Source organism: Pelecanus crispus, chromosome 9 (genome assembly GCF_030463565.1).
Source record: "Pelecanus crispus isolate bPelCri1 chromosome 9, bPelCri1.pri, whole genome shotgun sequence".
Lineage (NCBI taxonomy): Eukaryota > Metazoa > Chordata > Aves > Pelecaniformes > Pelecanidae > Pelecanus > Pelecanus crispus.
The window spans coordinates 27706873-27721706 of NC_134651.1; the positions used below are offsets into that span (position 1 = coordinate 27706873).

Genomic DNA, 14834 nt, shown 5'->3' on the forward strand with positions numbered 1-14834 from the left:
GTGCAAAGCCAGGCATTGCAGGTGAAACCAGAAATTTACCTTTGGGAACTTGCTCTCTTCATCAATGAGGGAGATGATATTCATAGGCTTGAGTGCGATGACTTCCAGAGCCTGGCGGTTATCAGTGAAGTCAATCTTATTCCAGGCAATGTGCTCTGCCAGGTATTCCTCTTGCTCCAGCTTGAAGATATGGTGCACGAAGAACTGCTGAAGGTGCTCATTGGCAATGTTAATGCAGAGCTGCTCAAAACTGGGGGGTGACAAGATGGGAACCCATGGTCATCCTTGGCCAGTGCTGCACTGCTCTATGGTATTTGTTTATTCTCTGTATTAAATACATATCCAGATATACTACTGCTATATTCCACGGTGTTAATGATCACCACCACTGCATGTTGCCAATCTTAGCAATATAAGGGATACATCTTCTGCTATGATAAAGATAAGCAGAAATGAGCCAAGTGACGATTGAGTGTTGCTGAGTAAGCAAGGAAAGATCTTGTGTGTGTTTCAAGAAAATGTAGAGATAAAGGGGAACATATAACTGTGAAAATAGCTTGACTATATGAGTGTGTGATGTGTTTTTACTTGCACTGACACTACCACTTCTTTTGTTAGTTACTCCTTAATGCTGCATTTGAGTTTCATTACCAGGTAATTGCTGTAGCACACTGTGTGTGCCTGTGGAGTGCTCACCACAGTAAGGCCCCATGTGGACTGCAGCCTTTGGGAATAGCATAAAATAATAGGAGAGAATACAAAAGATAGAAGATGGGCTGAACAGTTCCTAGACCATGTTCCAAAAGTCAGTGAGGAATATTATCTTGCTGAAAGCCAGCAAGATGCATCAGTTGAAATGGATTGGAAAAGACTGCAGAACATGTGCTGATGGTTTGTGAAGTACTGATGATATGGTACCACACAACTGAGAGAAATGCTGCCCCCATAGAGAAGAGCAAACAGAAATGGTGCTTTGGGACTGAAACCACCAGTAGGAGAGGTAGCAGTGGGACAACAATATACCGACCAGGTATTTTCCTGACCTGTCCTTAAGAGTAGAGAAACAAAGCAGTCCCAGAGAAGACATGGGAGAACACTGGGCAAGATGGAAGCATGAGCTGAAATGGGAAACACAACACAGCCTCCTTTGTACTATATGCAAAATATATCCCAAGAGACATTGTAAAAATGCTATGGAACAAGAAAATTTGGTACAGAGACATGGGGACATACTACATCCTCATATAGTGGCTGCCTGCTCATAGCAGCTTCATAGCCATCTCCTCTGAGAAAATTCCTGAGGTTTTGGAATAGACATGTGCAACGGCTGCACCAAAATGAAGGTTGGGGGAGGAGGCAGAAATATGACCAAGACTGAAGAAAAATTGAATCTGTCCATGATCATCACTGGGAAAATTCAGTGATGGAAATTTCACTGCTTTTCTGAGAATCAGGATGACAGTGAAAGAGCATGTGTCTGTCTGTTTTTTCATTCTTTCCCTTTACATCAGCTGCTTTCAGCTTCCTAGTGGAAATGAATCTAGAGCCTCCTACCTGTTGTTGCTGAAGTTTTCAAACCCAAAAATGTCCAACAGCCCAATGGACTGACGTCTGTCTTTATGCTTCTGAGAAGCTGGATTGAAAATGGCTGAGTTGATCTTGTTCACTACCCACAGGAAAATCCGTCCATATATACCCTGAGAAAAAATGAAAGAGGAATTAGAGCCCATCATTACAGTCTTTGGACATAGCTTACTGCTTGCTATCGTGCTGCTACAATGCTGTCAAACTATGCCTGAAAACTATGAGGGACCGGAGCCCTCTGGGTGAATGTTTGCCACATAAGGCTCCTCAACCAGTAAGACAGACAGCTCTGAAAGCATCCCCAGTCTTTAAACAGAGAAGATGTAAGCACCAGTACCTTCACAAAGGCATCCCTCCCATCTGCAGCTTGAACTATGTTCAGAGGCCTGGACACACTTTCTCCTCGGACAATGATGGAGAGGTTTGTGAGGCTGTTCTGGAGTTCACTGGAGTCCACCTGGAGGAACAGTCATGGCAACCTGGTCATTCCAGGTGGATAAAGAAGATCCAGCAAAGTCTGTCTCAGGAAAAGGGCCATGACAAACTGCCTGTCCAGAAGCATTCACTGGTGGCCTGCTGTCCCAGCTAAAGGTCTCCTAGCTCAGAGAAACATCTGCAACAGCATCACTTGAGTGTCAGCAGGAAGAAGGGGACATACATGCATCCATACATAAACATTCCACAGATACATGCTTTGTCAGTGTGCTCAGGAAGCAAGGGTGAAGGAGCGAACTAGTAGGAGAAGATGAGAGTCCATTACCTCAAGCAATTTGGTTGCAATTGAAAAGTGTGGTGAGTCCATCACATCAGAGCAGTCCAAGTTGTCGTACACAGCCGCTACAATGAGGAAACAGTCAATCTCAGGGTGAATCATTTCTGCTACGGTGGGGGGGCTGTGCTGTTATTGCAGTCATATTTCTGTAACCCTGTAGCTCTGGGAATGTGGCAAAGCAGTAAGTTATCTTTTCAAACTCCTGGGTTTGATGATTTTACTAAGGAGGGTCCTGATTTGATTGGTTTAGTGTGGACTTGGTAGTGTAGGTTAATGGTTGGACTGGATGATCTTAAAGGTCTTTTCCAACCTAAACAATTCTATGATTCTATGATTCTATGATTACACCAGGGATCCTGGGATGTATGAGGCACTCACAACTCCAGAACATCAGGCTAAAAAGAGCAGCAAAACTGACAAGGTTATTAATTTTAAATAGTAGTTATTGGGTTTCTGGGGAAGTGGTATCTGACTTCAGAAAATGTGTTTCTGAAAATATTTTTTTCTGTGTATCTGGCTTGTGGGAAAATTAGACAACAAAAGGGAACAAGGGAAATCCCTCGTTTTAGCAGCCAGCATTACTCCAAAGAATCCAGCTGGCATTACTGTATTGGGCCCTCTGTATCACAACGTGAGAAGGAGTCCTTTTCTAAAATGTGAGAGCTTCTGGCATCCTGCTGGTACGTGTCTCACACTGTGCCTGTGCCATACCAGAAGTGCACTTATGCAGGTGAGTGTTCACCAAACCCAGGAAAACGACTGCTATCATCTCCACAGCAAACATCACTCAGTTGCTCCTGTGTCCTCTGGCTTGTGTAGCACAACAGTCAGCAAATGTAACATGGCATTATATTATCTGTTGTTTCAGTTTGTGTGATAAGGGCCTATTTATAACCACGGAAACCTGACAGTGTGACAAAACAATAATAAGATTATGTTTTTTAAAACACTAGGCAGCGGAGTCACAAATCAAAATTTTATGGTGCTTATCTGCCAGCCCTTCCAACCGTGTTCGCCTGTTTATACAGGGCAGAGCAGCACAACCTAATCTGTACAGATGGAAGCAGGCAGCACCTTTAGGCCTTTACCATGGAGTCTGAGGAAAGTCCAAGCACAGACAATGCTGAGTTTACCTTCGAACTCTACATTCCCCAGGTGTAGGATTGCAGCCAGCAGCTTGCTGATGTCCCACTGCTCAGAATCTGAGAACATGAGGATCTTCATAGCCGAGCGGATGTGGGCATAATCCTTCGTGTCATTCCGGCCGTCACAGGACATGCAGTTGCCCTGCAAGACACCACACCCACAGGTAAGGAAAATCCTCCCAGCACCCATACAAGGAAGAAAGGATCTGCAGGCTGACAAACCCTTGTACACAATGTGGATGCCCCGTGAGCCACTTGCCACAAGACACAAAGTAAAAGCCTATTTAGACATTCTATATGTTCTTTCCATGGCTGTTTCTTCCCTCATCTCTACTCTCAAAAAGAATGCATTAGGAGAGGGCTAAATAATGCATTTCTCCAGGGATAGACTGAATACTGGGAAAGCCAAAAGGAAAAGCTGAGGGGAAGGCTGCTCTGGAGCATAGAAGGACAGGAAACTTTGACAAAGCTATCTACACTTACAAGGCCATGCTTGTTACCTTGGTCTCCTCTCTCTGCCTCGTCAATGGACCATTAAGAGCCCTAATCCCAAATCAAAGCAAGTAGGATTGGATCAGTAGTAGAAGGCAAATCTCAAAATAAGAATATTAGCATCTAGTGGAAGGCAGATGGAAGCATCCAAGGCAGTATCAGAAGAACCTTCAGCAAAGCCTGCACCGCAGATCCTAGGATGCTGCTCCTGACAGAAACTATTTTCAGCCCAAATGGAGATGGGAAAATGCCTTTTTTATTCTTGCTATTACCAACAAGATAGTGTGATGATTATCAAAGTGAAGTATTTCTAGACATTTCAGTTTACAGCATGTAAACATGCCAGTTTGTGCCAACAGCTGACCTGAACAAACCCATGGATAGGTTCTCCTTCAATCCAATCCTCCTGTCTCTGTATTATACTGCCTTACTGCTGACCCAAGGAACTGCAGACCTTTTTATGGAATGGCCAATGTGTGAATTGCAGTCATCAGCTCTTGCTGCAAGATCACTGCTATTTTGAAAACATTACATTTGAAAAAATCTCCAGCAACTTTAACAGTGTTGCTTTTGAGACTCCAGAAGCAGCTTTATAGGCTTGATTTATTTTCCTCTGAAAGTAGATGCCCAGCTCCCATTAGCTTCAGCAGAGGCAGAACTTAGCGCCATTTTTCCACAGCTGTAGAACAGCCCAAATCAAACCAGCTGACATATTTAATATGAGGTATCTGCACAGGCTAAAGAACAGGATTTTCACAATGTCTTTCATGCCCTAAACCAACTAACTACCTATTTTCAAAAATCTCACCTATGAACATCCCACTCCTGCCACTATAAGCCCAGACATGGACATTAACATTAGGTGTTGGAGATTAGATTGAATGCCAGCTTCCTGCATTATTTATATAAGATCAGATATAAGGACTAGGATTCTTGGCACTGTTTCTGCTTATTCATTTTCTCCTGAAGTATATATACCTGATTAATATTCTCCCTGGCATGAGATCTGAAATCTGAGTACCTGTGAAAGTGGGGGATATTTCCTACCTCCTTTATGTCCTTTATGTTTTTTAAGTCTTTGATAGAAAGCTTTGAACTGCCACAAGCTGCCTCCCACTGGTGGACATTACAATAAATCTCTGAAACTGAGGCTCACAGCACTTTTGGTGTTACTGCTTCTGGTACTCTAAGGAAAGGCTTGTTCAGTTTTGGTAACTACCCATCTGCAGCTCCTATTGATTGTAATTGCTCGCTGGGAGAAGCAAATGGCAGAGGGATAATGGAGAAGAAAGCTGAGACTGTTACCATAGTAAGATAAGTGTACTCTGAAGCAGTGCCCAGATTCAGCATCTTTTTCTGCTCTATATTCATCCCCATTAGCATGCAGTAGAAGATGTGATAATTCCTTTCCTCTGGAGCCTGAAAGAAAGAAATAGGCCAATGAACAGCCTTGTCAGCATAGGCTTGTAACACAGGAGCAGGCAGAATGGACATCTGCCAGTGCCCTCACCTGCCGGCAAACCCGGGACTTCTCCAGAAGAAACTGTTCTATCCGGGCTCCTTCTATCACACCATTTTGGTTGAAGTGGATATCAATGTATTTCCCAAAGCGGCTTGAATTGTCATTTCGAATTGTCTTGGCATTTCCAAAAGCTGATGGGCAAGGGACAGAGATAGCATCTGGATTATTTTAGCTAATAAACATCAAGTCTATTTTTTATGCCTTCTTTTTTGCTGCTAGTATTTTACACATTGTGTTCCAAGTGACAGTGCTGAGAAGCACTGAAGAGTGACTGGTCTCAGGCTGCCTCCTAAAGAGAGAGGCAGGCATACTGTGCATCCAGATAATTGGGTCCTAAAAGACATATTCAGATGATCCAAATGCGGCCTATATCTGGCCAGCCAAGAGAGCTGGGCAAGTCTGAAGAACTCCAGAAGGACTTACTGGGAACACACTGGATCCCTCTATAGAGAAAGATGGGTGTCTCAGGGAGCTCCCTCACACATACATCTATGCTTGGCCAGTCAATGGGCTCTGCATTCCCAAGGACTCATGTGCTCCCAGCAGTTCTGGGTTACATACTAGAGTGGCACCTCCTCCTACAGCGTGGGAGCTTCTGTGGACTTCATGGGGACATGGCAGAAAAGTATAGAGAACTTTTACCCTGCATCACCAGTGTTTCAGGGTTTTTAGCAGTTATGCAATAATGGTTCAAAGATCTGTTTCTGAATTTTTTATGCTGCTACAAAAACCCTGAGATAAAGGTGGCAAATCAGGCATGTTTGCTAAATAACCCACCTTCCAGAATGGGGTTGGCCTCTAAGATTTGCTGCTCTATCCAGGAATGCTGGCCACTGACAGCTGCCAAAAACTGTAGTATTAGCTTTGTGCTTTCAGTCTTCCCAGCTCCAGATTCTCCACTGCAGTAAGAAACAAGATCATTACAGGTTTCCTTTCTTCTTTTTTTGGCTAGGGTGGCAAAATGGCAGACCAAGTTAAAAAAAAAAATCCCACTTATATTTATCCTGTGAATGGCAGATCTGACTGTCTTTCATGGAGGGCTGGAGAATTTTAGTCTTTCACCATCTTACTTGCTAAAATGTAAGTTGTTTTTCAGACTTAGGCTGAGGACTAAGTTCTCCCACTGATTAAAAACAAGCAAATCCATGGAAGACATTCTGTACCAGTGCAAATTAAATGACCACTTGCTTTTCCTCTTTAATGCTTTACCAGATTTTCAATGCTAGTCTTAGTACATCAACTGAGTTGCCTCAGCTATAATCAGATATTATTGCAATAAGACATCTGTTTCTTCACACTGATGGTTAACAGAAAATGGATACATGTTATGTGTTTATAGGATGAAGAAAGCTTCCCTCCATCTTCAAGTGAGCAGAGGTTGTTTTTCTCCAGGAAATCTCTATTCTCAGAAAATACATGTAATGTAAGTATCGTGTCCCCAAGGTAAAAGATAGCCTTACATCTCACAGGCTCATATTTTATGTTTCTATATGTAGTGACCACGTGCAGAATGTATCACCACATTCAAAGATTCTGGGGGAAAACAATGGACTTCAGAAATACCTTGCTTATGTTCTACCTTTTGCAGCCCTAACTGGAAGTGAAGTAGCAGGGGAGAAAATATTTCCTTCCTGTTGTCTCTAGTCTTATCTGTGCCCTTCCATTTGGAAGGTCTCCTGTGTCCACAAAGGTGCCCCAAAAACATGCCAGACTTGGTTTCTGCTACTCATCCTCTCTGAGTCCAGTCACCTGATCACACAGCACTGGTCTCTCTTATTCCTCTTCATATTGAAATAACAGTTGTCTGCAATGGCGAAGACATGAGGTGGTAGCTCTCCAATCCTCTTGTTACAGTACAGCTTGATCTGATCGATTGTGTAGAGGGGCAGCAGCTGGTATGGATTCACTGCTACCAAGATTGATCCTGTGTAAGTCTGGAAAACAGTTATGAGCATTACCTCTAGCAGCAAACCTGCAAACAAGAATACAACCAAAGCCACTTGCAGTATAAATCTAAATAGAGGCAGGGGGGATGCCTGGGAGATCCACAGCAGCACTTAGGTGAGGCTGAGAGCCTGGTTCCTCACTATAAGCTGCTATTAAATATCCCAGGATACGGAGGTTTTTGCAAAAGGAAGAATGCTAGCTATAATCTCCTTGCCAAATCACAGCTCGCTTCACTGTCTCAAGCTAAAGCACAAGAAAGTCCAATTTGACCTGGCATTTTTGTGTGTTATCATAAGCTGTTTTTAATGTTTTGTTAAGCTATTTTTGTGTTCTAGTGCACATTTAGCTGAGTTTTGCTAATGGGCAATGTTATGGTTGTGTTATTCATACAGTAACTTAGTAACATCAACAACAGCACCATTGAAATGAAGGAGGCTGTTGAAGGCTGTGGAAATGCAAGGCAATAATATTGTTCAAGAACTTCTACATAAGACAGCTGCACACTGCTAGAGTCTAATATAACAGGTCTATGCACACATCTTGCCAGTTACAACTGCAGCATCTATAAAATCAGTCCTTGATTACACTAAACGTCACCACATCTGTGTTGTAAAAGACAGCTCGTCTCCTATGGTGTATATCACATCGCAGGCAAAGCATGGAAAAACCTGAATATTATTATCATATTAGAAGCTGGGAACTAAGGAACAAAGAAACTAAAAATGCTGAATTGCTCAGTCACAGATAAAACCTGTAATGGACAAGAAATGAAACCAGGTGTCCTAAATATCCAGATTTATTCTTCATATATTTTATTACATCAAAATCAAGTAAACATTGACTTGGACTGGAGGACAATCCAAATCATGTCACTGTGTACTAGTTAGATTGATCTTGTGTCACAGCTGCAGGTAATAGCAGCACTAAGCTGTAACATGGGCTGGATTTAGCTGTCAGTCACTGATCACTGCAAATGATCCCTCTAGGAGAAAGTAAGCAGGGTCACTACCTATGCATATCTCTGTGATTTCAGAGACTGCTATTAGCTCTCTTCTTAAGAGCCAAAGTACTCAAATGAAAGAAGAGAAAAACTATGCTGTGTCTCCTTGGCACCCTCAATCAGTAAAGGAAGCAGAGGGCCCCATGTATGAAAGGCTTGCAGGCTGCTCAGGTCGCTCCACTAAATGTGTAGTAGAGGTTGTTCCTGAAAGTACTATGCCTGGTGACCTTGGCACTCACATAGATTTTGTGCTCCTGGTGGCGGATGAGGAGGTTGTGCACCATGCCTGCTTCATGGAGATCCCCGAGGCGGATCATGTCTTCCACCCCCTGGACAGAGGAAGGGTGCATCAGGCGCACCATGTGCATATTCCGAGCCGTGATCCAGTGTTCCTGAAAAAGGCAAGGCATCAGCTTTAATGTGTTATGCTGTTGCTCAGAGGTAAATGAAGGAGAGCCATTTTAGACCAGAGCAAGCTTCGGTATAATCCATGCTCAAACCAGCATATTCTAACAAACAGTTGACTGAACTACAGAAATTAACTGGTTTGCTGTTCCCCAGGACCAGATGATTTAAAACACCAGATGAAGCCATTCAGGTGGGTTCTGGACATCAGCAAATGTAGCATTGTTCAGAGTGCAGCTCTGTCAGGTCATCACAGCCACAGCATTGTATGAGGTAGGGATGAAACCCCAACTGACTTTAGTGGGATCACGATTTCACCTAAAGCTCCACCAAATTTAGGGATTGGAGCCTGTCCATTTCCTTTTCTTAACTACGTAGATATAACCTCTAGCTCAGGAAGCTCTAAGTCTTCATAGTGCTGGGACCTGGGGAGTCTAGGGTGTCACCCTATACTTGCCTTATTTTTATATTCTTTCTTCCAGTATATCCTACCAGACATTATCAAAGTCAGATCATTTGGCTAGATGGAGCTTTGGTCTGACTCAATAGGGCCATTCTTTTGTACTTTGTACTTTTAAATTTTATGTTCATCTTTTACAGAAAGTTATAGCATAGCCCACCTTGCCTTCATCATCCTCTAGCAAGATCCGTCCTGAGTCAGAGTCCTTCACAACTGCCCCAATAGGGACATTAAATTCACTGTTTGGTTGAGCGTCCAGCCACACATGATCACCCTGGGGAGAAGAAAAGCTATTGTCAAGTACAGTAACATACCTGATGCCATGTAGCTCACAGGCATACATCTCTTGGTCTCAATTTTTTAGCAATTTGATTTCTTTAGCAGTGTTTAACTGGATAAGTTCTTACTGCTTGCAGGCAGTACAGTCTAACATTTATAGTATTGGGACCTCTGAGTTCCACTCCTGGCTCCACAGCTGACCCGGAACATGACTTTGCACAGGTCATCAAACCCAGCTGTCTCACAAGAGGAAATAAGGCAACACCTTTTACAAGGACAGCAATTACTCAGCTCCACTACCTCCCAGAGATTGGCAGGGGGCACAGTGAATACTGGTAAAGTGCCTTTGGCAGCCTCACATTATCTATAGTATTCTTTCAGAATTGATGCTTGAAAACATAGACATTACCAGGAAAAAGAAAAACAAACAAACAGATGTACAGACTAGATACCTGGAAATGTAGAGGGCTCTGTTGCAAGAGTTTTTAGATACATATTCTTTCTGCTATAGTTGAATTCACTTAGAAATGTGAGTGCATCCATGATTTCTCTTTGGAAAAAAAAACCCCATTCTTTATTCAGCCCAGCTCCTCTCTTCACATGTGTAGAGGCATGGCGACATCCTGCCTCTCTGCAGAGCAAGTAAGCAAGCAGAACTGCTCTGCTGTCACGGGAGGAAAGGTGTGAGCCACAGCTCCCCTTTCCTAGGAATGAGCACCATCTTTGTGTCACCTGCACTACTGTCCTGGTGATACTCCCCAACTCCAAGCCCCAAGGAATACCTTCTCTTGCTCCAGGCACTAATACACATTCAAAGAGAAAGCTTTACTCTAACGGCTGGAATGAAAATTGAGTGAAGCTATAGGTCAGATCTTCAATCGATAGTTCATACTTACACCTGCTGAGGAACTGGCTTTCTAGCTGAGTGTCTTGTCTTATACAACTTTTGTTACATACTGCAGCATTTACTGTCAAAGTTTCAAGTTTTTTACTGAAAAATTATTTCTTTTTTTCTCTCAAAATACTTTATGGGTTTACATTTAAAACCAAACAACTGGAGTGTAAAGCATCTATAAACATTGCACAAGGTTATGAAGTATGTTACAGACTAACAGCTCTCATTTGTGTTGAATAAAACTCCAGAGGTAATCTGTGTAGTTTCAGTGCCACACCTTGTGACAGAGGTCACCAGTTCAGCATGAGCACAGCCAGGCTAGGCAAGACACCTCTGCATCTCTAGTCTAGATTGATATTATTTTATACCTTGTTGATACTGGGTTATTGCTATCTTCTTTCTGAGATGGACCATGATGTTAAGGTAGTTTTCTTCTCTTTGGGCCTCAGGCTAGTCAGTAAATCACAGCAAGGAATAGGACTTACCTTTCTGAAAACCACCATTATGTTTCAGATCACTGTATGCAACCTGCAGTGCCAAGAACATAAGATTAGGCCAGAAAAGGGCTCAGGCTTTGATCAGAATGGACAGTGGGGTAGAGATATTTCCTTGTAAAAATAACAGAAAAATGCCTTAAAATAATTATATTTACAGATTTCATTAAAGCAAAAGGGATCATAATAAGCTACACCTAATGTAGAAACAATGAAACCATCTACCTAAAGCAAAGATATGCAGCACTGGGGTGGTGGTCTGCTCCAAGTTCTACCACATAAGCCTGGAGGTGCTCTCAACCCTGAAGAAGTCACCATGCACATTTTTACACAGAATAGTTCCCTCAATCAAATGTTAGGCACATTTATTGGCTAAACTTCAAGTTTGGCTCACAAATAAAAAGACCCCACAATGCAATGTAATTCAATGCACAGTAGAGTTACCTTTGGGTGGTCTGTTGACCCAGCAGTTCAGTTCCTACAAGTGGCTAGCCCAGTGACACAGATTGAATTCATACTCTCCTAAGATGCTCAGTACCCTCAAACTCTCAGAGCTTGAACCATACAGAAACTAAGGTCTAGAGTTCACCTTTCTTAGCTGGAATGGGAGGGGTTGCAATGAAGGCATGAGCAGCAAAATAAGGAATAGGAAGGAACAATAATAAAATTAGCAGCTCACTATCAAGAACATAATAGTGAAAATATTGGTGGCCAGAAATCTACACTAGTGCTTTGATTAAGGGATGATGCCGTTTAGGCTGTGATCCTTGGAACAGCCAGGAACCAAAGTCTTCAGAAGCCGCTTCCTGTCCCATAGGCTACTGCAGCTGGATTTTGGGCGTGATTCCAGGACTAGGTCTAATTTGCTGGCTCCCACTTTTGCTACAGTGGGAAGGCCACTGTATGCCTTTTACTGTGCATGGGAAATCACAGGCAAAGACTCTGCAAAGTTCCCTTTAAATGTTTCCAGAATTCCAGACAGGGTTTTTTCCATTATCTCTTCCTACTAGCAGGGGTGATCCCTGCACATTAAGGCTGGTAAGTAACCTGTGATTCAGTGGCTGCTGTGTGCAGCAGACATCAGTTATTAGCCCAGCTCTCCACAGCCTCATATTGACAAACTTCTCTCAGCTGTGTGATCCATTCTGCCCCCTCCATTTCTCTAAAGGATCTCTCCCTCTATCCATTGTTCCAGCACACCCAGAGAAAAGGCTCAGCTCAAAGTTGATAATAAGAATTAAATGCTTGCAATAAGCAAAATACTCCATAAAATGCTAACCTTTGACCAAAAATTAATTCTATTTTTACCCTTTTATGGTCTATTATCAATGGTGTTTTCTTAGCATTTTATCTCAAACAGATTTTACAACTCATGCTCAAAGAGGACATATTGAATCATCTGCATCCCTTCTGTACATTCCTGTTTGACAGCAAAGTGCTTGGGAACTACTTTACAAGAAGATGAGTGGACAGTACCGAACCAGAAATTGATCTTTGGCACTTATTCCAGGCAAGTCCTTGACCTCTTGGAACATCCCCCATGAAGAAGAGAAACACCTGCTCCAGTTTTATCTTGACACTCAAATGCAAATTTCTTATTTTCTCATAGTTTTTTTGAGAAGTTATTTTATTCTGGCCCTAAATTATGTTTGTCTGGGTTTTGGACAGGTTCTCTGGAAAGTTTGAGCAAAACAAGAAAACCAGAAATTAACTGAGTTGAAAGTTCCATTTTCTACCTATGCTGTACAGATAATTGGAGTTTGCAGTACCATTAATATTAGTGATTAATGGGATACTTCATCAATAATTTCACTGAAATCCCTGAGATTCCTTCTATCATGTGTAAAGACTTTAAAATCTTATGTTTAAAATTTCTGATAACTACAATTCTGTATAATATGGATGGTATATCTTTTTGAGAGGTACTCGGATTTCATTAGCTTTCTGATTGAATCATTTAAATAATTTTATAATTTATCTTCATTTATTGATGCAGCTATACAAGTTTCTGAGGTTTAGAAATTTGCAACTAAATTATCAGAAAAGTGTTTCAAGTCACGTCTTTATTTTTGGAAATTCATGCTCTTGAAAAATGAAGACTACCATTAAAAAAAACCCCAAGGTGAAGTTTGGGGATACCACTGTTTTCTCCCTCTTGTTTTAATAAACTTCAATGTTAGAAGAAAACATTGCAGTAAGAGAATTAGGGCTCATTTTATCACTTGCTTTCCTATAGCTGCCCACTTTTTTTTCTCTGTGTTATTTGGGAAGGTAGAAATAGCTTCCATAAATCATGGTCTTATTTAAAATCAATGGGTGCATAAACAACCTTTTCTTCAGACTAAATGGAAGGAGCTGTTATACTCCTGTATGCAAGATACTGCCACTGTTGTGGGTTACACCAATGTCCTAACCATAAGGAAGGCTGTTAGGGTAGCAAAATGGAAACTAGAAAGTCCTTGACGAGCTACAAGATCTTTGTGCCCTATTTGTGGCTATGAAGGGCTATACAGTAGCATGGATTGAAGAGGGTTTCTGAGTAAGCCCAGAATGATTTACCACTTTAAAGTAATCATAAGATATGCTGAAAATAACTAATTATCAAAATTACAAAATATATTGTGAACCCAAAGTGAAGAATAAATAGAAACTTCAAGAGATGACAGATGGCTGATGTAGAAGTCCAACACTAACTCACATTTTAAAGCAGGAATTTTAAATGTAATTTTCACATAGGTGACCCAATAACAAGAAGTGGAATGTCACACTTAATAACAAAGGCTGGCGCATGGAGAAACTGCAAGTGCTGTGTCCCCAACACAACACCTGCTGACTATACTAAGAATTGATTTTTCCCTGTGAGACTACGGCAACCGCCAGAGCTTATCTGTAACTAAGACAATTCCCAATTTTGTAGCACAACATCTACGAAAATTTAACAATGCAACATGAATGTGTTCTTTCTGGCTGCTTGGGTTTTTTCTGTTGTTTTTTTACACTTTCTCAAGAAGGAACTTCTGTGTTTCATAATCAGTTATTCTTATGGTGAAGTCCTCATGTTCTTATTCAGGACTCAGGAACTGGATCTGCGTATTAACTTCAAGAATGTGATGACCTGTTACTATGAGCGATGCAAGGTGGTGCAGAAGCATGGTACTTAGCAAACATAGGCCAAAGATGGGCCACAGTCAGCCACAGTGACTCACAACTGACAGATACTTTTTCACCTGCGCCAGAAACCAGAATACTGCAATAGAGCAGAAATGCCTACCCCAGAACAAAGAGGGAGTGGTATGTGCAAACATGCAGCACAGCCATACTGTGTCACATCAAAGGTATAGCTAGCTCCAGATCCAGTCTATGATAGCAGCCAAGAATGGACATGTAGGGACAAGATCCCGTATAATCCTGGGATACACAGTTTCAGCATTTAAAATGCTTATTCCCAGTTAAGCCATAAGTGGCCAGCCCCCCACCTGCTTGAATGGTCGCTTTCTGACACTGCCTGGCTCACTCTGTTGCTCTTCTTTCCAAAGTAATGCAGCACCATAAAACAAACTGCACCCCACAGGATGGGAAATTACCTCTCCAGAAGAAATCTTCACTGTCTGGCTTCTGCAGCTTAGTTCCCTTCTTTTCATAAGCATTGCAGTAAGAAGGAAAAGAAAGGTGAAACTGGTACTGGTACCATTAAGGGATCACTCACCAAGTGCCAGTTCCCCGCTGCACAAAGGAGGAAATGACTGAAGCATGGTTATTTATTGCAGGACTTTGCTCCCGGTTCAGCATATATGTCATTTCCAAGTCAGGTGTTCCAGTAAGCAGGAAGGCTAATTCTT

General features: G+C 42.0%; 1 protein-coding gene across 1 annotated transcript in view; it reads right to left on the reverse strand.

The window, feature by feature from the left end:
- The window catches only part of MYO7B (myosin VIIB), a 50732-nt gene extending 39728 nt beyond the window's left edge, over window positions 1-11004 (reverse strand). The window contains exons 1-12 of the mRNA XM_075716167.1: window positions 10987-11004; window positions 9488-9601; window positions 8702-8854; window positions 7265-7449; window positions 6293-6414; window positions 5504-5646; window positions 5299-5412; window positions 3490-3643; window positions 2345-2421; window positions 1922-2041; window positions 1555-1697; window positions 40-250 (exon numbers count right to left, since the gene is read on the reverse strand). Of these exons, the coding sequence (XP_075572282.1) occupies window positions 40-250; window positions 1555-1697; window positions 1922-2041; window positions 2345-2421; window positions 3490-3643; window positions 5299-5412; window positions 5504-5646; window positions 6293-6414; window positions 7265-7449; window positions 8702-8854; window positions 9488-9601; window positions 10987-11004 (1554 nt within the window). The remainder of the gene's footprint in view (window positions 1-39; window positions 251-1554; window positions 1698-1921; window positions 2042-2344; window positions 2422-3489; window positions 3644-5298; window positions 5413-5503; window positions 5647-6292; window positions 6415-7264; window positions 7450-8701; window positions 8855-9487; window positions 9602-10986) is intronic.
- Between the last annotated feature and the right edge of the window lie 3830 nt (window positions 11005-14834).